The sequence below is a fragment of the Rhinolophus sinicus genome, linkage group LG03 (genome assembly GCF_036562045.2).
Source record: "Rhinolophus sinicus isolate RSC01 linkage group LG03, ASM3656204v1, whole genome shotgun sequence".
Lineage (NCBI taxonomy): Eukaryota > Metazoa > Chordata > Mammalia > Chiroptera > Rhinolophidae > Rhinolophus > Rhinolophus sinicus.
The window spans coordinates 53218443-53240584 of NC_133753.1; the positions used below are offsets into that span (position 1 = coordinate 53218443).

Consider the following 22142-nt stretch of genomic DNA (forward strand, 5'->3'; position numbering starts at 1 on the left):
AATCATTTGGAAAAGCAAAAGTAATCCTAGGAGAAATAGTTCTGCTATAATTTTGATGGATTTTGTATTTTTCTCATTACAAATTTCTACACGTTTGAAGTTGCTAAGTAACATGAATTTTGTTACAAAACCTCACTCTACTTAATGCTTTCTTGATCCTTCTGTTTCTCTGACTGATGCAAAGTGTAAAATTGCATGGAATGTTCTTCCTGCACAGTTGAGCTATTAAGCAGAACTAATTCTTTATGGAATGACAACAAGGCATAAGAAAGGCATCTCTTGGATTAGGCAATATAAGGCAATCGCTTGGCAAACTGCTGAAGGGGAAGTGGTCTTGGGAAAGACAAAGCGAGGGCGCTTTTTCTCTTCCCCTTGAATTCATAGGAGCCACACAAGTTGAACAGCTTTGAAGCTGGTTAATGTGGCTTACTAGGCATGTTTTTTCTGTACCGTTTCCTGCTTGTTTTTGCCAGCAGAGGGGCCAAGAATAATCACTTGATAAACGCATTAGCATGTCTCAGACACTTCTGTGACCACACACTGTTGCTGGGAAGACTGATAATTTGAGAAGAGGAAAATCCCAGTTGGGGATGTCTTTCAAAGTGAGATCAGATTTTACTCCCAACTAACAGGATTCTGTCTAGATTATGAGAGTACCATATGGAGACTGATTGAAAAAAAAAATTTTTTTTAATTCATGATTAAGTACCGTGTTTACCCGAAAATAAGATCTAGCCGGACAATCAGCTCTAATGCGTCTTTTGGAGCAAAAATTAATTTAATACCTGGTAATATATTATATTATATTATATTATATTATATTATATTATATTATATTATGTAAGACCTGGTCTTATTTTACTATATATTTACTATATATTAATTTTTGCTCCAAAAGATGCACTGGAGCTGATGGTCCAGCTAGGTCTTATTTTCAGGGAAACACGGTAGCAGTTGGGAAAGATGAAAGGCAAAATAAATAGTGGTTTATTTTCATTTTACCAGCTCTAGAAAGGAAGACACAGAATGTTGGTGGTAATTTCATGACATTGAACAATTATACAACACTGTTTTTATTTCCTTGGATTTTTCTTATTGGCAGCCTGTTCCTATTTATTTTGCGTAGGTGTGTGATTTTCCTTGTTGCTAATCTCTTCCTTAAATTCATGCCAAAAAAGACCGTTTCTCTTATACACTGCATTTCCACGTTTCCTTCTGGTGTTTTTATGATCTGATCCTGAGAACCCTAGTTGCTTGTCACTCTCTCTAGTTACTGCTGGTCTCTTTAGGGCGTACACCATGAATCAAGCGGAACACAGGCCAAGGCGTAGCGAAGGAGAACTGTATTTCAGCTGCAGAAGAGGATGTCAGGAGAAGTGGTGGTGACTTCAACACTGCAAATCTTCATTCACTATAACTTTTCAATTCTGCTTTGGGAGAGGGGAAGTATAAATGGGGCACGAATGGATGTGCAAAACAGTGCACCTTTATCTTTGCCTTCAGTGGTGTGGTTTAACCCTGAAAAAGCTCTCACATGTTCAGCAGCCTTGGTCAAACATGAATTCCAAATCTCTGTAGCTGCTTTAGAAAATCTGTTGCTCATGTGAGGTTCCTTGGATCAAACCCGTTGGTTTTGGAATTCAGGACCAAATTCTGTATCACTTCAAGCCTGACCTGATGGATCTGTGTCAGGTTGAATATTGTGAGATTTCCCAAGATGGGCTTAGAATGCCAGGGAGCCTGGGAATTGACAAGTATCGGCAGGGTATGCTGGGCAGCAGCCTGTAATACACCTGTGATGGAATTGCAATCCTGCAGTGTGCTGCTGGCCTCGAGTGGCTGGGCTGGGCTACTCAGGAAAGGCCGGTTTTCCAGGTGTATACCTGTGTGTGCGCGCGCGCACGTGTGTTCTCACATATGTGCATGCAATGCACATATTGACTCCTCACTCCTCTAGTGACTCAGCAGAGGAATTACTGCTCTCCCTCCATTTCCAAAGGTAGAGGAATAATAGGAGGGCTCTGAGTTTCTTATTGCTTCTGTTCCTCAGAAGCAGAGATCCATTTCTGGTTATTAGAATAAGTATTTTTGTGTACACTTTTCCTGTATAGTAGTCTAAAGATGATGTGAACTTAGTTTCGCCTTCAGATTATTATTATGCACACCCACTAGTATATACATTCCAGGTGAAGGAGGTGGTGGCTGAACTGAGTGTGTATGTAGCTGGGGCATATTTTATTCCTGCGCTTATCAGGTATCTGTTGAGTGCCGTTTGTTTCTGTGGTGCTATGCCAGGAATACAAAGATGACAGGACACAAGCCCCGTCCTGTGGGTAGGATCAGAAAGCAGATCAGAAAACAATGAAGCAAATAGGACACTCCAAGATCCTGGCAGTATGAAAGGATTCTATAGTTCTACTTGGGACAATCAGGTGCACCCTCCAAGGAGAAGTGAACATGGTCTGCAGGAGTTGGCTTTTAAAATTTGTGTGCTGTCATCTTGTTTAGTAACTCTTTATTAAGAGTGATTAGAAAATTAAACAAAAGCCTTTCTGTTTTTTAAAAAACAGCATTTTTGCAAATTTATTTTTTAATTTACAGTAAATTAAAAATTTTAATTTACAGTAAATTTATTTTTTAATTTACAGTAAAACTTACTTTTTTGTGTCCACAGTTCTCTGAGTTTTGACATATGCATAGTCCTGTAGCCATAACTACAATCAGGTTACGGAATAGTTTCATCATCCCAAAACATTCTCTCATGCAGCCCATGTAATCATACTCCCCCCTCCCCTAACTTCTAGCAGCCACTATATCTTGTATTTTCCAGAATGTCGTATAAATAAAATTATATAGTCATGTAGCCTTTTGGGTCATGCTTCTTTCACTTAGAATAATGCATTTGAGATTTATCTGTGTCATTGAATGTAACAATATCTTGTTCCTTTTCATTGCTGAGTAGTATTCCATTGTATAGATTTACTACAGTTTATTCATTCATCAGTTGGAGGACATTTGGGTTGTTTACTGTTTTGGGCTATTATGCATAAAACTTCTATAAACTTTCTTATACAGATTTTTGTGTGAACATGTTTTCATTTCTATTGAGTAAATATTTAAAGATGAGAATATAGTAAGTGCATATAGTAAGTGTATGTTTAACTTCATGAACAACTGCCGAGTTATTTTTCAAAGTGACTGTACAATTTGCATTCCCACCAGCAGTGTATGAGAGTTTCAGGTACTTCACATCTTCACCAGCACTTGGTATTGTTAGCGTTTTTTGTTTTTGTTTTTGTTTTTATTTCAGCGATTCTTATAGGTGTGCAGTGATATCTCATTGCTGATCATCTTTTCATGTGTTTAGTTACTATCCATATATCTTCTTTGGTAAAATAGGTATATATATTTTTTTTTTAGCTAAAATCTTTTGCCCCTTTTTAACTTGTTTTTTCCTAATTATTGCATTTTGAGAGTTTTTTAAAATAGATTCTGTATACAAATCCTTTGTCAGATACATGATTTGCAAGTTTTTTCTCCCAGTTTATGGATGTCTTTTTACTCTCTTAATGGTGTTTTGTTTGTTTGCTTTTCAAGAGCAGAAGTTTTTTTGTTTTATTTTGATAAAGTCTAGTTTATCAAATTTTTTTTTTTTTTTTTTTTTTTTATGGATTGTGCTTCTGGTGTCATATTTAAGAACTCTTTGCCTAACCTAAGGTCACAAACATATTTTTGTTTCCTTGTAAAAGTTTTATAGTTTTATGTTTCCCATTTAGGTCTGTGACCCATTTTAAAGTTAATTTTTATATAAAGTATAGGTCAAGATGAATTTTTATATATGGGTGTTCAGTTGTTCAAGCACAATTTGTTGAAAAGACCATCCTTTTTCTATTGAATTGCTTTTGCAAGTTTGTAAAAAATCAGTTGACATATTTGTATTGGTTTATATCTGTACTTTTTCTTCTGTTCCATTGATTTGTGTGTCTGTCCTTTTGCCAGCACCATGCTTCCTTGATTACTGTGGCTTTATCATAATTCTTGAAATTATCATATGTCTTTAAGTTAAGCAGTGTGAGTCCTCCAATTTTGTTGTTTTTCAAAATTGCTTTGGCTGTTCTAGTTCATTTGCCTATCCATTAATATTTTATAATGGGATGTAGCTTTTTCTTCTGTTTATAAGGATAGGCTTGGCCTGGGTAAAATTGCCTGTCTAGTCTTCTACCACTTCTTTTTTCCATTTGTTTTGTGCCCAACCTTCTTAAAATGTACTGACTACTTAATATATTCCTGCTGCTTTCTGGATCAAGGATTCCCTTCTGCAGACTTGTCCAAGGCCCTTTAGATCGAGAAGAATATAACCATCCTCATCCTTTTTCATAGGCTTGGTATCTGCTGGCTAATGTAAGTCTCTAAGTCCCAGCACATTTTCCTGTGCTTTATAGCACAGGTTCATGAACAGAGAGAAGTACGTCATTGCCTCCTTGTGTACTAGAATTCAAACATACAAAAATTATAATGATGCTAAAAATATTTCATGTAAGAAAATTTGGGCTGATTTTAAGCCCTTTATTGTCTCTAAGTCTTACAGTTTCACACCAAGCACATTCCCGTCATAACTAGTTGTGAGTTAATTTCATTTTGGTAGCTATTTAATGATGGGCAGTTACGTATAAATCACTGTGACTTCTAGGCCCATTGAAACTACTGCTAATTCCTGGCTCTTGAGCTCCTTGTATATTTTAGGAGACAGATGCCACTTGTTCTTTTTTTGAGCCTATGCATTAGAAGGTGTGCTGGAAGGTAGAAAAGTAGGAAAAACCTACCAAAAAGAGTCCTCTGTTTAACAAGCCTCAGCCTTAGTAAGTTTGCCATTGGAAATTATGTGTAGTTCGAAACCTATCATTAAGGATTAAAGAGCATCCCTTTTGGGTCATTTTTATGGCTTCCATTGCTGTAGCTAAACCAATTTCTATTAGATCCATAAGCCCTATGATACTAAATTAGAAAATGGGTCAGGGCACACTGAACTGTGGCTTTGGGAAGGTTCTTGAGACCTGGAACACATGGCAGTGATTGCTGAGAAGAGCACTACCATTTTGTGTATGAGGACACAGAGCCAAAGAGAGCTTGCTGTTGAGAGAGCATAAAGTGCATTTACAACAGAGCTTGGAAAGAATACAGGTCCCTGGTCTCAGTCCAGTCCTGTTTCTCAGTTTCCTCTGCTTTGTGCACTACAGCTGAGGTCTACTTGTTCCTCAGCTCAGGAGCCGTGGTGTGGGGCTTACAGAACACTCAGGCCTATAACCATATTCCCTCCTCAGAAGAGCCTGGGGGGTGATAGCACAACCTCAAGGGAGCTTGTGACCAACCAAGATGGCACGTTCACGTCAATGAGTGAGGGAGCCAAGACCAGAACTTAGATGCCCTGACTCAAGGAGTTTTCTTTGCACCCCAGCGACCTCTGTGTCAGCAATGTAGCTACCAAGAGTACAACGTATGCTGCTGGAATAATAGCACCATGGAAGGGACCTGTGAGATCTTCTGATCATAAATTCAACCTTCCATCTAAACTAGAAATCCATATTTTTAAGGTGAAAAGCAAGCAGCAATTTTTCCATTGATTTTTATTATTAACAAATGTTTATTACACATTTATGGTAGCTACCTACATATTCATTCATTTATTCAGTCAACCAATAAACAAAATTTCCTGTCTCTGTCTTGCTTCTCTGCTAAAGCACTTATCCTTTTCTGTAACTGAAACTGTTTTGAATTAATTCTTTGAACTGTTCTTAAGTTTTCCAAAGAAGGAAAATGTCTTTGTTTAAATTTTTGCTTTTTTCATAGTCATATGGGCTCATATCTTATTACTTCACTCTTTTCATATCAACTTGGCCAGCACCAACCTATTAAGCCTAGTCTTGTCATCAAGCTCAAGCTCTTAACAGCCTGCAAAAGTTTTGGTTGGCCTGTTCACCTTTTATTAAGAATAAAAGAAGTTGTAAGAATGGAACTCTCCAGTTGAGCAATCATGAGAAGAAGGTTGTCAGTACAATTTTGTATCATTTTTTTTCACTTATTAATAGTATATCACAAGCTTTCCCCCATGTAATAACATAAGGCTGGTTTAAAGGCTGGTGAAGCTCCATTAATTGCAGGTATAATAGCTTCCCTAGGCATCTTTTTTGTTATACACTAACCTTTTCTGATATTGTACCGCCAACAGCAATGCGTAACAGTGTTTATATTGCCCTGCACTCTTGGTACACTTGCCACTAAGTGCTGGTCAAATTGATTCCACCTCCCAAATGTCTCTTGATTATCTCCATAGCCAGTCATTCCTCCAGGTCAGGTCACCATTATTTTCCCAAATGTCTGCCAGAGACAAAGAAATAAGGAAATGTGGGGAAGAGAGTGTGAAAGAAAGGGATGGAGGAAGGAGAGAGGGAAGAAACTGAGGGAGTGAGAGGACTGTGTTAGACGCTGGACGACACGAAGTCCATGACTTTAGTTTTCTCTCCCAGATGAAAATTGATTGGCAAGTATCGGATACATACACATATGCCAGGCATCTCTACAGGGGCACACTGGACATCACAGTGTCGATAAATACTGGTAAAAACAAGATCTTAAATGGTGAAAAGTGAAAAAGGATGTGTGGGAGAGGTAGATTTTCAGTCAGTTTCAGTTGAGTTCCGTCCCTGGATTCAGGATCCTGGTGGAATCAGCAGCCTCTTCTTTGTTCATTGAGTGTCATCCTCAGGTGAGGACAATGGCTTCTTTCTCCAGGTGTTACCTGGTCAGGCCCAGCAGATGAAGTCTGTTTTCTGTGCCCCATTCCAAGTTGTATGATAGTAACCCCAAACGGTGGGCATCCCTTTCTCTGCCCCTATTTTTCCCACTGGAAGGCTTCTTGTTAAAACTTTCAAAAGTTTTAGCCAGCAGCCCAAATGCGTCTCCCTCTCTCTTCTCTCCTCTTTTGTATAAGCATGTGTCTGAGTCCTGATGGCTTGCCTAATTTGAAAGTCAGGCAGTCCCGAATTCTGATACTGGCTCCCCATCTGAACTGGTCAACTGCTTTTGAACCAAACTCATGAGCACTACTACTTTGTCTCTTAAAGTGAAATTCGTTTCCAGGCGGCTCTTGAGTCCTGCAATATAAATTCACCTGTGGCTCTTCTGATTCTTGCCTCCCCACCCCCCTGCCCTAGCAGAAGTAAAGAATTAGGTGGATGGAGTCATTCCAGAAGACAGAAAAGAGACGGACTGAATGTTAGCTTGGTCTGGGATCTGTACTACTTTTTACGATAGGGAAGGTATGAGTATGTTTATAGTCAGAGAGAAAGAAACTAGTAATGAGGGAGTGGTGCAAGGGAATGGGGATAATAAATGGAATAAAGGCCCAGAGAAGGTAATCAGAGGTGGGATTAAGAATGCCAGGAGAGGGTTAATCTTGGTGCAAGTTGGAATGGTTACTTCTTCCTCAGAACCACCAGTGAAGGAAAAGTAGCCAGGTGGAGAGGGAGAGATTTTTAGGTAGTAAGGAAGAAAATTATGTCCAATAAAATAATAGAAATAGCTAAAGTCAAGTGCACTATGCGAAGTGCTTTATGTAATCCACAAAAACCCTTTTAACGTTGCATATGGATCACGAGAATCTTCACGAGGGATTTAAACCCCGTCGTACGCAACATGTTAAGAACCCTATTTTACGTAACAAAATATGTTTAGAAAGAGTAAGTAATTTGCTGAGGTTTATACAGTATGGAGTCATATAGCCAAAATTATGTTTATTTTCTCAGGGAGATAAGAGGCAGAGTTCTCTGCTGCACATAGGAGGAAGGTAGTGATGTGGTTCATTGAATTCACTCAAGAAACTTTTATTGAGTGCCTGTTGTATGCAGGGCACTGTTCTGGCGCCTAGCAAACACCAGACAAGTAAGACATGTTCTCTGAACTCAAGTAATTTACAATCTAGGGTAAAAGTGGTTGGGGACTTCAATACATTGGAAAGTTACAGAAATCCTGAAACCAGTTATTAGTAAGAGAATTGTTGAATACCAATGAGTGGCCCAGCTCACAGGAAGGCACTTGAAGAGCTTTGTGTGTGTCACTTTCCAGGCAAAGGAATTGAGTTTGGGGAGTACCAAGTCTGGTATTAGACAGAACAGGGTTGACAAAATATCAAAGACGCAAAGAACTCTCAGGTGTCATTAAAGATGTCTTCTAATATGATACAATAGGAATATACTGGAAAATAGTCTGTGGAAACTTTGCATATAGGATCTATTTCTGAAAGTCCCTGGCTCCCAGCTTAGAAAGTTTTTAGCCTTTATTTTGTTTATATTTATTTGGACACATAGTTTGATCTAAATATTTCCTTTGAAAAGCAAGGGTAACCTTTTAGCACCTAGTTGTCAGAATAGCTTCAGATTAAAGCAGGATACTAAATTTACTAGAAGTCAGGTAATAAGTCACTTATAAAATAAATATTGTATACTTGGTGCACCTGAAGAAAAATACATTATTTTTTGAAACACATATATTTTTTTCCTGTAAAATAACTTTTTAAAATGTACAAAGTAGCGTTTTGCCTAGTCTTAAAGATATAACAAGTTTTCAACTTCTTTTTGAAACTTGTACCTTGGTTGATTTTTACCTCAGTAGGTAAAGCATCAGTTACCCTGATGATTTGCTTTAAATGATGGATTGGGTCTCTCGATTTACTTCCTTTTCAGTTGTGGGTTGGTTTTTAAAGTGAATTAGACCCGATGAGGTAAAAACTTACTACTATGTTTTGACAAGTAAAGTCTGCAGTAGACAAATGGATGATTTGAAAGACCAGAGTCATAGAAATAAACCTTAAGCTAATATACATACATACTCCATGATGGACTCTGAAATTATGGACATTCAAAAGTCTGAGATAGAAATCTCCCTGTGTTCTTGATGAGTTACTTATGTAGTTCCCTAAAGCTATTGATTAGTGACTTGGGTTGTGGAAACAGCCCAGAGGTGCTAGAACGTGACTACTGGCCATGTTCCCCTGCCATTTAGGACTCCCTAAGGAGGGGGTGTGGCAGAAGCAGCTGATGAGGTCCTGACCAGCTGAGGCCCTCAGAACCCCCTGGCTGAGCCTCAGTGTGTTAGGGCCACCTGTGTAAATCCTGCATCAAGCTTCTGACGAAAGTATTTTCTGTTTAGTGAAAGAACATCTTAAATGACATTTACAAAAGAAGGTGATGTTTTTCATACATTAGGGAATAGTCTGTGAGCTTATTTTAAATTATTAGATGGGTCATTTCAGACTGTGCTTTCATCATTTTTAGTTGGTTTTAAAATCAACGTGTATTAACCATTTCTTCATTGCAACCTTTTAGAAGCGTGGATGACACGTTAGTTTAATATTGTAGTCATACATTTCGAATGTAGAAACACACATTTGCTGCTTTCTGATCAAATAGAAGTTTGGAGAACGTTCTCCTCTTTGATCCTTTTCTTCCCCCCTAACTATAAATCATAGAAGCAACTGATTAAGTAGACAGGTGAAAAGGAGGAAGTCGCAAATAAAATAGGCACTTACATTTATTGTGTTTGCAAGGTTGTTTTTGAGAACGACGCATGTTTCTTAAGACCTTGTTTCTTGCCTGTTTTATAGAGCGCTGGCCTCTTAACAGCATAGCTTTAATGACTTCTTGTGGACTCCTTAGCACTGGCGGTGGAGGGAAGAAAGGGGTCAGGTTTCACAAGGAGGCTGTAGACTTGTAAAATCATACCTAACTGGCAGAAACAAAGTCCACATCAAGGAGAAAGCCGAGATTTGCATAAGGACTCGAGATAGTTTGTCATTTAAATAAATGCAAAATGTCTCAATAATGCTGAAAATACTTTGTGAACTAGTTTTAGGAGGCTCTAACATTCATTGTAAAGGAAGCATTCATTTACCCAGCTTAATGCTCCATTTAAAAAAAAATAGAAAAACAAATACTTGCTGGGAAACAAAGTTTAAGACTAGTATGATATAGATATTCATATCTGTATGCTTTTCTAAAGTTTCTAAATTTTGATGTAAAATTTTATGTAATTTATCTTTTTTATTAAAAAGTGGTTTTGATTCCGACGTTCTTATAATTTTCAGATTTTGAGGGCACTGGTTGGGGAGAGTCCAGCATCCACAGACCATAGGTGATGTCTACCCAAAGAATGAGAAGTTCAAAGTACTAAAAAGGAGGCAGATAACAATTAAGGACGAGGAATTTTGTCAGGTAGAACAACAGTAGAAAATTTATGAAGACAAGCTCTTCAGTCCATGTCCCATATAGACATATAAAATATATTTTAAAATGTCATTACTTTTTCTTAATTATGTGTATTGTAGGAAAAAATAAGTACCAAAAAACCATCATACATAATTCTACCACTAGAGATTTGAACTTAATTACCTATCTTCCTGTAATTTATCCCTTATCATTTCTTCATTGAAGGAGATTTTTATCCTCTTCAAATAATTTATCTATGCACATTAATAATGGGAAAATTATTTCTGTTTCTTGGCATTTTATGTAAAAGCTACGTAGTCTGGCTTAGTGGAAAAGAAGAGAGAAATTGTAAATCTTAGGCTACCTCTGCCTTTGTTAGAGCTTTAAAGTTTATTTTTATTGCATAGTGGTCACTGACATCCTTTATTTGCCCTTCTTTAAGTCATCATTCTGAAAGTAAAAGCAGTGTATTTATAGCAAGACATCCTTTTACTATTACCACCTGTGGCCCCACTAGAAGTTTACCAGGTGCCAAGCAGTGCCTTGAGTAGTACATGCTCACATTATCATGCTCTGTATGTTTGTGTGTGTGTGTTCACATATGTATATGTAATGTAATATTATTGTAAGATCCTTATAAAATATTAACATCCCCGTTTTACTGAGGGATATGGAGGCTTAAGTAAATTCTCAAGGGCACACAGCACATGAATGCAAAGCTGGGATTCTTAGCCAGATCTATAAGATTTTAACATCTACACGCTTAACCACAAGGTTATACTGCTGTACCATCTCCCTGTATCCACCTAAATTATGCCCTGTATTGTACTGGCTCTTATTTCTGGGTTTTCTTTAGACCACCTAAGGCTAAAATTTTGCCTTAGTCTTAATATCCTTTACCTCAGTTTTCTAATGCCTTAACTTCTGTCATCAAGAAGTGAGAATAAATTAAAATTGGAAAAACAGTAAACGCGATTCCCCCAAGCTCATTCCAACAAAGCCTCAGAACTGAAAAAATTCTTTTCTCTGCTAATTTTACATGATACACATTGCTACTTCTTTAGGCCCGTATTATAAAAACTCAAGGACGTCTTTCTTTAAACCTTCATGACAGCCTAACATCTGAACCATTGGTTAAAAAAAACAGGAGGAATAGATATCTGAAAGTGTTTATATTATTAATCTATGGCCTAATTTTATAGTGTTCCTGGTCTTCCTTAACCAGTTTCTTCTCACTCTGATGAAATGAAAGTCCGTAAGGTGATTCACCAGTCCATCTGCTCTCTTCTCCTGTATTCTCTGCTCAGGCACCATACTGTCCACGAGCCTTCCATGTATGTATGTCAGCCAGAAATCTCAGAACTGTTTCGGTTCTTTCTGCTATTTCCCTTGAACACGTCACAGCCAAATCCTGCTGTTCAGTGTACAACATCTCTTATATGTGCTCTCCCTTCCACTCAGTCTTTTCTGTCACTCAAACCCACAGCTGGTCTCTATTCACTGTTCTGGTAGCCTCTTAAATGGCTTCCTGTCTTTAAGCACTTTCTTTCTAGGTACTTGGCTTTCTGATGATCAAATGTATGTGGGCTTAGAACTAGGATAATAATAATAAAGGAATAGCTCATGTTCTCATTAGGTAAACCATTTTTTAAATAGATTTGTTTCTTAAAAAAATATTTGATTCCTCAGTAAATTTTAGATTGAAGTAGTATAATTCAATTTATATGCATCTCTATCTTTAACAGCATATGTGTGTATATTAGCTTAAAGTTTATTTCTGTAACGCTGGTCTTTCAAGTCATGCATTTGTCTACTGTGTCCCTAGAAATTGAGATACTCTTGCTTGAGAGCCATAACTTCAAAATCCTAGTATGCAGGAGTTTAAAGGTGTTACTCTCTTTTGGAAATTCAAGAATTTAACACATATTCTTACCCAGCTAGAAAGCCAAAACTTATCCCTGAGCAGTAGAATTGCTTGGAAGTAGAACCAGTAATTTTTATGTTCCACAAAAAGTTTGGGGATCTCAAACTTTTACTCGTGAGAGAATTCACCCAGGGTCTCTGGAGATTGCCTGAATTCAGATCCCAGGCTCACCACTTACTAGCTGCAGAACCTTGAGCAGGTTGCTTCATCTCCGCGCGCCTCAGTTTCCTGAACTGAAAATTGGGGTGATAATAGTTGTGAGGGTTAAATAATTTAGAAGATGTAATGCACGTAAAGCGCTGCCTGGCAAGAAAATATGTTAAGCTATTGTTATTTCTGTCATTATAACCTCTGTTACATGCTTTCATAATGCTCAGTATTTTTCCTTCAGAGCATTTATTACAGATTGAAGTTATAGACTTGTCTAGTAATTTAGTTCAATCCTTTTCTCCATCCTAAGCAGACTCCTGAGGGTAGAGCCTCTCTTTGTTTTGGTCATCATTTGATCCTTGGCGCCTAGAATGCGCTAGGTACTAAATAAGTATTTGTTAAATGAACTTCGAAGAGATTACTTTAGTCTAAAATTTTTCTCAAATAAGTGTGATTAAAGTCCTTTTCTGGATTGAGGATATAGTTAATCTGGCACATTATTTTATGAGTAATTGCATGATTCAAAGCTGAAGTGTAGGTTAACTACAGACTAAATGAATGGTGTGATTATACAGATAATGGGCTTGATAACTCCTTTGTGTCATAATTATAATATTTATCTTTAAACAGCAGAGATACTCACTGTTCTTTTTAATATAGCTACTTAATATTGAATATTTAAATACTGTTGCATGCTTACCATATAAACAGTTTGGTTTGGAGTAATTGATGCCAAACTACTTTCTTTTTTTTCCAAAACTAGCCAACAAATCTATTTATTGGGAATGTATCCAGCCAAAAAGAGTTAAAAATATAGAGTTGGCATAAAGAAAGATATTTGTTGCTTTTGATGTAGCAAGGATATATACATTTAATTTTTCTAATAATTAGGCTAAGCAGTTTAAAGATTTAGGAGGAGTGTTGCTAAGGCATAATGCTTTTTGACAGCATTTGAAATTGGAACCACATTTTTTGTGAGATTATTCCTTTGTTGGTTTTAGCAGTAATGGATTGACTTACAGAGCCTTTGAATTAATAGATGGAAGCCGCTTGTGAGTCAAATGCAGCTATATCAAACACTGGTGATATCTGAAGGTGTTTTTGAAGTCGTGAAGAGAAAATGAGAGCAGGGAGAACAGATAAGAGACTTTTATAGTGGCTCCAGTGAGAAATGTTGGGACAGGGGCACAGGAGTGAATTGACATATGTTTAGGAGTTAAAATCAGTGGAAACAGGTGATTGAATGAAGAGAGTGCAGAAGGAGTCGGTAAGTGTCTCGCTCAGGGGAGGAGTAGTTGAGTTGCATAATGGTGTGTGACAAACTGAAGCAGAGATATAGGCTTAGAGGAAAGAAGATGATTTCAATTTGGACATGATGGGTTATAAGTGCATTTTATAAATTCCAGGTGAAGATGCCCAGTAGGCAGTTGGAACCATGAGTATGAAGCTCTGGGAATGGGGGTCTAAGCTGGAGATACGGGGGGAATCAGCAGCAACAGATGGGTAGAGCTGAAAACTGAAAGTGGTCATGACACTTCTTTGCTCAAAAAATTTCAGTGATATCTTAATTTGTACCATGGTACAAATCTGCTTTATCTCTACTCTCCTTCCACATTTCCATGCACCCTTAATCTAAAATATTCTCCAATAGTTAGTCCAGGCTGTTTTGTTACAATCCTGTAAACACAGGCTATACATTTCTTACTCCTGTGTTTGCTTTCATGTTACTGCCTTCATGCCTTCATATCATTCCTGTTTCCCCCCCTTTCATTTAACTAAACCCAATGAATTCTTCAAAACTCAATTCAAAACCAATCCCTATAAATGGTTTTTACCATTTACGTCTAATCTGTCTGCATTGATTTCCTTCTCATTTGAAACAGAGTAGTATCTAAAGTTTGTACCACATAATTTGGTATGTAATTACGTACCATTACTAATTGTTTGTTTTGTTTCAGTTATGTTAATTTTTTTTCTCCAAATAGTTTTTAAGTTTCTTGAGAACTTAGAATTTCATTCTGAGAAAGACCAGATTTCAAAATTATTCTCTAAATTATCCTTGTGCTAGTTAAGTTGGGTTGGTCTTAACATCTGGGCAGGAGTTCAAGTCTGATAAATAATACGTAGCATAATGTTATTTCCAAGTATAGCATAATAGTACATATACTTATTCTGAATTTGTCAAACTTTATCTTATAGCTATTTCTGCATTTGAAGTTCAGCCAATTTCTACTGAAGTCCAAGAAGGTGGAATTGCTAGATTTGCGTGCAAGATTTCATCAAACCCTCCTGCAGTCATAACGTGGGAATTAAATCGTACAACTCTACCTGTAACTATGGACAGGTAAATGCAGGTGTTGTCTTTGCAGATGATACAGGAGTAATGAAGACGTCATCATGAGGCCACATAGGGGAGTGACCATTATGCAGCTCCTTTTCATTTACACTGGCAATAATCAATTTCTTAAAGATGTTTCAAATTCAGGCAAAGAATTAGATCATCAGTTTCTGGCACTTGGGACATAATTCCTGTTTTTTGTTTCAGATCAGAATTCAAACATCCTATCTTACTGCTTTGTTCCTTTTCTCAGGTATCTTTTCCAACCATGGGAGCACCTGAGTATGTGGATTGCAGCCCAAGGATTTGGGAAACCAAATTACGCCTTCACTGCTGGCAATAGCAGTGCTGGTGTAAGAGTCTCCCTTGTATGCCCTGTTAGCTGCCCATTTCTATCTGTACCTTCCACGTCTCTATCTCCTCTTTACTATGCATGCACACATGCACACACACCTAAGACACGTAAGGATCAAGAACTGGTAGCAGTAACTTCAAAAGATTTGATTTCTGTCCTAATGAGTAGCAGAATTCATAAGAAGGCAAAAATTATTTGCTAAAGGGGTAAGATATTGAGATGGAAGAATTTATTCAAGAAAGTGATTTAAAAACAACAAAAAAAAGTAGCATTCCGGTGTATCTTGGAAAATACATTGATATTAATAGGCAAAAAGTTAGGAGTTTGAAGAAAATCATGCTAAGCTCTTGGCCACCAGTTAGATAGATATCTAAGCTATAGTGTTAAATGAGACTGTGTAAAATTACACTGATAAATTTCAGAAACCACACACTACATAATTATGTTAGAGAGCTGTAGTAACCCAAATGGAAATAACTGAATCAAACTAATACTTCAAAAGGAATGCATTTGGTACTTTTAAAAGGTTGAGTATATGAAATCTTATCATGTATTGTATGTTAAAATAAAATATTAGATCTACAGAGAGTTTAATCATCTTTCTTCTCATAACAGGATAACTGCCCTACCAACAGGAGTATTGCAGATCTATGATGTTGGCCAAAGGGATGCTGGAAATTATCGTTGTGTTGCTGCTACTGTAGCCCACAGACGTAAAAGTATGGAGGCCTCTCTAACAGTGATGTCAGGTACCCACAGAAGTTGTTTTTTCAGTTTCTATTGGGCCAGCTATTAATTTTTCTTCTTTGGCTATCATAGTATGCCATAAAAGTAGTACTTTAGTTGCATTTAAATTATTGTAATCTACTTGGAAAGTGGTCCTTTTTATGTGTTAAGCAACTCTTCTTTCACAGGATAACTTGATTTAGGTTATGTTAGTGTCAACATCTTTAAGAAAGATTGAATTTGCTGGAAAATATTTCATTATTGTTTTTAACGTATAAAATACATAAAAAGTACAAAAAAAAACAACAACAATCATCTATTTCCACCAGAATTGTTCATTGTCAATAAAGAGATACGTGTTTCCAGTTTGGTATTTTTTTGTTTGTTGTTTTAAGAAAAATCATAATTGCATTTGTAAAAATAATGCATGCTTATTATAAAGAGTAATGTCTACAAAAGTAAAAAAGCATATATAAAATGTTTTGCATTAAACAATGTAAAAGAGTACAAATATAAATTATAACATATCCCCAATTCCAATACCTAGAAATTATCATTGTTAACATTAAGTGAACATAATGTTATGTATTTTGTCATACAGGAATATAGTTGGAAGGGAAACTAGATAGAGAAATGAATATGAGAAAGAAATGCATGTTTTATTAAGATGTAATTATACATAGATGCTGGTTTTTATTTTGCAGTAATTAAATTTACCTGAATATAGTGGAAGAAAACTTGTACTAAAGACATGTTAAACTTCACATGAATGTTTACACTTCACAAGAGAAATTATTTCCCAAAAGACCCTTTAAGGTTAACAAGTTTTTTGAAAAAAACTAAGGGACTGAAATTATAAATATTTGTAATGCTGTGTTTTAATTTTAAGTGGTATTGACTAGCTTTCTGATATGAAAGATAAAAACAAAAGCACTCTCATACTTCTTCCCACTGACCCATGAATTCTTGATAAGACTAGTGAAAGTATTAAATGAATGTTTGAACTTCAATTAAAAATGAAACAACCTAAATGTCTATCACCTGATAAATGGGTAAATAAAATGTTCTATTTATATAATTAAATATTATTCTATTATTCAGTAAAAAGAAATGAAGTACTGATACATGCTACAATATGGATGAATCTTGAAAACATTATGCCAAATTAAAAGAAGCCCATCACAAAAGACCATATAATGTATGGTTCCTTTTTAATGAAATATCTAAGTTGGTAAATCCAGAGAGACTGAAGAAAGTAGATTAGAGGTTGCCAGGCTATGGAGAGAGGAGATTGAGGAGTGACTGCTAATGGATATGGGGTTTCTCTTTAGAGTAATGAAAATGTTCTAAAATTGGTTGTAGCAATAGTTGCACAGCTCTGAAAACACTAAGAACTATTGAATTACACTCTTCAAATGAGTGAACTATGTGTTATGTGAGTTATAGCTCAATTAAGTTGTTTTAAAAAAGAAAAAAGTGAATAACTTAATAGATAATTTCTCTCATTTCACTAATTATATTTTATTTATGATTTATTTTTATATTCTGCCTTTTCCTCCCCAAAGCTAAGGAATCTAAATCCTTCTACACACCAACCATTATAGCAGGTCCACAGAACATCACAACATCTCTTCATCAGACTGTTGTTTTAGAATGCATGGCCACAGGAAATCCCAAACCAATCATTTCTTGGAGCCGTCTTGGTAAGTCTTCTCCGGGGAAAAAAAAGTCTTTTCCTTTAACTTTGTTCATTCTAGTGAAACTCATAAAATGTTTATTTTATATGCAGAACACATGTTTGGCAATTAAGTGGCTTTTACTTTTTCCATTTCAGTGTGTAGAGAAAAGGTTTTAGCATAGAGAATTTTATACTTTTATAATAGGATTGTTTGGGGAGTAATTTTTTTTAAACCTAATTTTAGATTATAATGTTACATTGTTTTAACTGAAGTGTTCTATTTGAAATAGATCACAAGTCCATTGATGTCTTTAATACTCGGGTCCTTGGAAATGGTAATCTCATGATATCTGATGTCAAGCTGCAACATGCTGGAGTATATGTTTGTCGGGCCACTACCCCGGGCACACGCAACTTTACAGTTGCCATGGCAACTTTAACTGTATTAGGTATGTTTTCTTTCATTCTGCAATCAGGAGAATCTTCCTTGTTAACATTTACTGTTTTATCTCGTTCATAGCTTATTTCTACCTATCTTGAATTTTGTAGCATTAATATGAAGGTTGATATGAAGTGTCGTAATCTAATGAATTATAGGAGAAAAAAATTTTGTGTTAAAATATAACTATTATTCTGAAGTCACCCGCCTGTTTGCCTGCATATTCCTTCTTATTTAAGCTTCCCTCTTGTCTCCTTCTCACCTAGCCACAAATCCATATACCCATTCGCTAATCTAAAATTTTATTTTGTTAATTGTCTACATGCTGTGTATTGTGCTTAGTTTAGTAGCTTTATGGTACACACATTTTTAGAGTGTTTATATAGATGGTCCCAAGAGGGAAAGCCTGGGAGTGGGGAATGGACATCTAACTGAGCAATGCAGGGAAAAGGCATCTGGATTGATATATGTAGAATGTGCAGACAGGAGGCTCAGAATGGGACTTGGTCAGTGGCTGTGCTCTTCCTTGACTCCTTGTATCATTCTTGTTGGGACCACAGAAATATTTTTTTTCCTTGTCTCTTTAAAAATAGCTCCTCCTTTATTTATCGAATGGCCAGAAAGTTTAACGAGACCTCGAGCTGGCACTGCTCGATTTGTATGTCAGGCAGAAGGAATCCCCTCACCCAAAATGTCATGGTTGAAAAACGGAAGAAAGATACATTCAAATGGTAGAATTAAAATGTACAACAGGTAAGCTATGCCATTTTGCTATGGTTTTCAGACGATATAATAATGGCTTTAGTAATTTTTATGTGAAATGGTTATATCAAGTACTTTAGTTATCTTGGTATTTTAAACTAAAATAAAATAAATAAGAAATTAACCTAAAATTGTAACATCAGCATGCCACAGATCCTTTTATATGTGGATCATGGAAATGGTTAGTTATAGTAAAGTGAATGTTGGACAGTTCCCCAGATCTGGGTTCTACATAGTCCTGGTAAACCGCTAGCTAAGTTATTAGCAAGCATATTCATCTTTAGGGGTCTCAGTTCCTTCTACCATAAATGAGGAAATCAGGAGGAAATAATTGATTTTCTAAGAATTCCTCTACAGTACAAACTTAATGATTTGAAGAACTTACTTTTATTAGTATGAATATGAATCTTCTTGTAGCATTCTTATTTATGTTGCACAAAACTTTAAAAATTGTTGTTGGACCTGAGTTTTGTGTAACAGTGTAATATTATATAAATTAGATGCTACTGTGAAGTAATATCATTTCTTAATAAAAGCCAGCTTTTTAAAAAGAGATGTAGCTGTCATATGAAGCAAACAGGATTTGTGTATCACAAGCACTTACTTAGGTAGACTCAGAAAATAAGAGTAATTTTAAGTAATTCATATAGCTTTTTCAGTAGGGCAGTTACACATTTTTATTTTTTGCTTATAATAATTTTCGTCATTTAAAATGAAAGTATGCTTAGCAATAATTTCTTATTTTAATACCATTCTTAGACCTTTTCATAGAAATAAATAATTTTTTTTTCCTTTCCTTAGTAAATTGGTAATTAACCAGATTATTCCTGAAGATGATGCTATTTATCAGTGCATGGCTGAGAACAGCCAAGGATCTATTTTATCTAGAGCCAGACTGACCGTAGTGATGTCAGAGGACAGACCCAGCGCTCCCTATAATGTGCATGCTGAAACCATGTCAAGTTCAGCTATCCTTTTAGCTTGGGACAGGCCGCTTTATAATTCGGACAAAGTCATCGCTTATTCCGTACATTACATGAAAGCAGAAGGTAAGCAATTCGAGGAGTGTTTATTTTTAAGTGCCACTGGCTAGTATCAAGGATTTGTTTTCAGTACGAATGATGTCTTACATAATCTACAAAATGTTTTTGAAGTTCTGTGGTATTTATCTCTTTTAATAAAGTAATCTATCACCTGTGTATCTATTTTTTCTGAATTTTGTATTGTTGTATACTTTGTGTATATGAGTATAGTTTAAGATTTTTCTATTTAGAAATAAATACTGTCTCTGCCACGTCAAGTATAGAGTGGTGTACTTATGAATTTCATTCCAGCAAAGATATAAATTCCTTAACTAAGACTTAATATGCCAATTTAAGTATGCAGTTATAGGACCACTGGTGTAACTGCTTAATAAAATAATGTAGTGAACTATAGTCACTGTAGCATGTTATTTTTAAGGGGGAAAGTAAACATTTGCAAATTCCCCATACATTTGATTTTGTATATTTTGAATGTTTACTGAAATCATATAGAACTCTCTGAAAATTAAACAAGACATTATTGATATCTCATTTATTACATAAAAGTAGAAATCAGATCTGTCTTCAGGTTTTTATTCAGAACTATTAGTTCCATTTCTGGAATCTTTTTTATCCTTGTATTTCCTTTTGGCAAAAATTTTAGAGGAAAAGGAAAAACTCCTTATAAATCCTAGAGCGTTCTCTGTTGATATTTTCATAGAAACCATATTAGAGGTTTATAGATTACAGTTCTATACATAAATAACCTAACTTTTTTGCAGTAGACATTAAAAACAAATTCAAACACCCAAAGAATGATGACGTAATAAAATGTAGAAACAGGTGGTTTGTTGTTGTTTTTTGTACTTTGAAGTTGTATACTGAAAAGGAATATTTTGAATTTAAATCAGGGGTCATGGTAGCAAGAAGAATGAAAGTCTGATAACTGAGCATGTTGGAGTATGTTAATTCCCTTTTTAGTGATTTAGGAAGGTAAAAGGAATGCTGGTTTTGGTGGAGACCACTCTTGTTCGCTATTATGGTTGTTTCATTAGAGCCTCCACATGTGGCTCAGTGGTCTATTCAGGGATGGAACAAGGCTTTTTAATTCGAACTTAAGGACCTTGTTTGGTAGGTCAGAAATCGTACTATGCAATTCCTAATTAACGGGCCATTAGCCAGTCTGTTGTGAAATGCCTGTAATCTTGTCTAATTAAAATGCTATCAAGTTAATTCAGAAATGTGGGAAAACTTAATGGTGGAATTTGCCTTCTGTTTTGTTTATAAATCCAGCGTGGGGAGAAGGGGCTCTGTCCTTAGAGAGTTTTGATTAAGTTGACGTGCATTTACTGTGAATTGTTCACAAAGCACAGCAGCCACCAGTGCTCTTTTTCCACTTTACAGGTCTGCTCTGTAGGAATTAAATTCCACAAAGACAAATCCTCTTCTGTACCTTGCCATGCATATTTTAATTAACAATTGCTGAGAATTTTTTTCCTCTTTGAAAAAAAAACTCATTGTGAGACGAAGTGTTTTGAAGCACATTCTGTGCCTCCTAGTTCTTTTGCTTTCAACACAAATAAAAGAACAACTTGTGTCAGTCAAATTTAATAGAATCTCTAGGGGCAAAATGAGATCTTTTGCAGGACAACTTTTGGTTTGGTTTGTTTTTATAAAGAGTAGAGCCATTACATTCCCTACTGTTTCTCCATTTATGTTTAAAAGAAAAAAGAAACCATGAGTTTAAGCAAGTAAAATTTACAGTTCTGAATTATAGTATTCTGCAGTGTTAAGCTCTGTTGTGTTACTGCTGTATATTGTCTCTGCTGTGGATTTTGACTAGATGTTAAATGAAGTTTAGAGATTAATTATTTTCAGCTTGACTTATTCTGGAAAAACGCAAACTAGCCATTTGTAGCAAGACATGGTTACTTTTAGAAAATAAAGACCTTCCTCTTCACATTTTTTAGAGGATCACAAAAAGTAACTGATAGAAAGTAGACTCAAGGACCAATGTTTTACAGTGAGAGAAAATGGTCTTGTGAATTTTATTTTGACTATTCATATTTTTAAACACTGACTCTTTACTGTAGGTTTAAATAATGAAGAGTATCAAGTAGTCATCGGAAATGACACAACTCACTATATTATTGATGACTTAGAACCTGCCAGCAATTATACTTTTTACATTGTGGCATATATGCCAATGGGAGCCAGCCAAATGTCTGACCACGTGACACAGAATACTTTAGAGGATGGTAAGAAGACATGATTCTAGTTCCTTTAAGTATGAACATTAGTATGCTTAATCCATTTCCATTAGTAAATGTGTTGTGGTAATAACCAGCAGGCTAGTTTGCTTTTCAAATCTGACTCTTGCTTTTTGACAGTAACATAACGATAAAGATAACTTTTATTTATAATTCATAATATAAATTTTAATAAAATTCTTATATTGTCATTGTATTTCTTCAAGGGCCTTAGTTTAA

The 22142-nt window shown here is 35.8% G+C and overlaps 1 protein-coding gene across 1 annotated transcript in view; it reads left to right on the top strand.

Annotated features, from left to right (window-relative positions):
- The window catches only part of PRTG (protogenin), a 114532-nt gene that overhangs the window by 32069 nt on the left and 60321 nt on the right, over positions 1–22142 (top strand). The window contains exons 3-9 of the mRNA XM_019732216.2: positions 14533–14677; positions 15642–15775; positions 17318–17455; positions 17721–17879; positions 18463–18622; positions 19433–19680; positions 21747–21911. Of these exons, the coding sequence (XP_019587775.2) occupies positions 14533–14677; positions 15642–15775; positions 17318–17455; positions 17721–17879; positions 18463–18622; positions 19433–19680; positions 21747–21911 (1149 nt within the window). The remainder of the gene's footprint in view (positions 1–14532; positions 14678–15641; positions 15776–17317; positions 17456–17720; positions 17880–18462; positions 18623–19432; positions 19681–21746; positions 21912–22142) is intronic.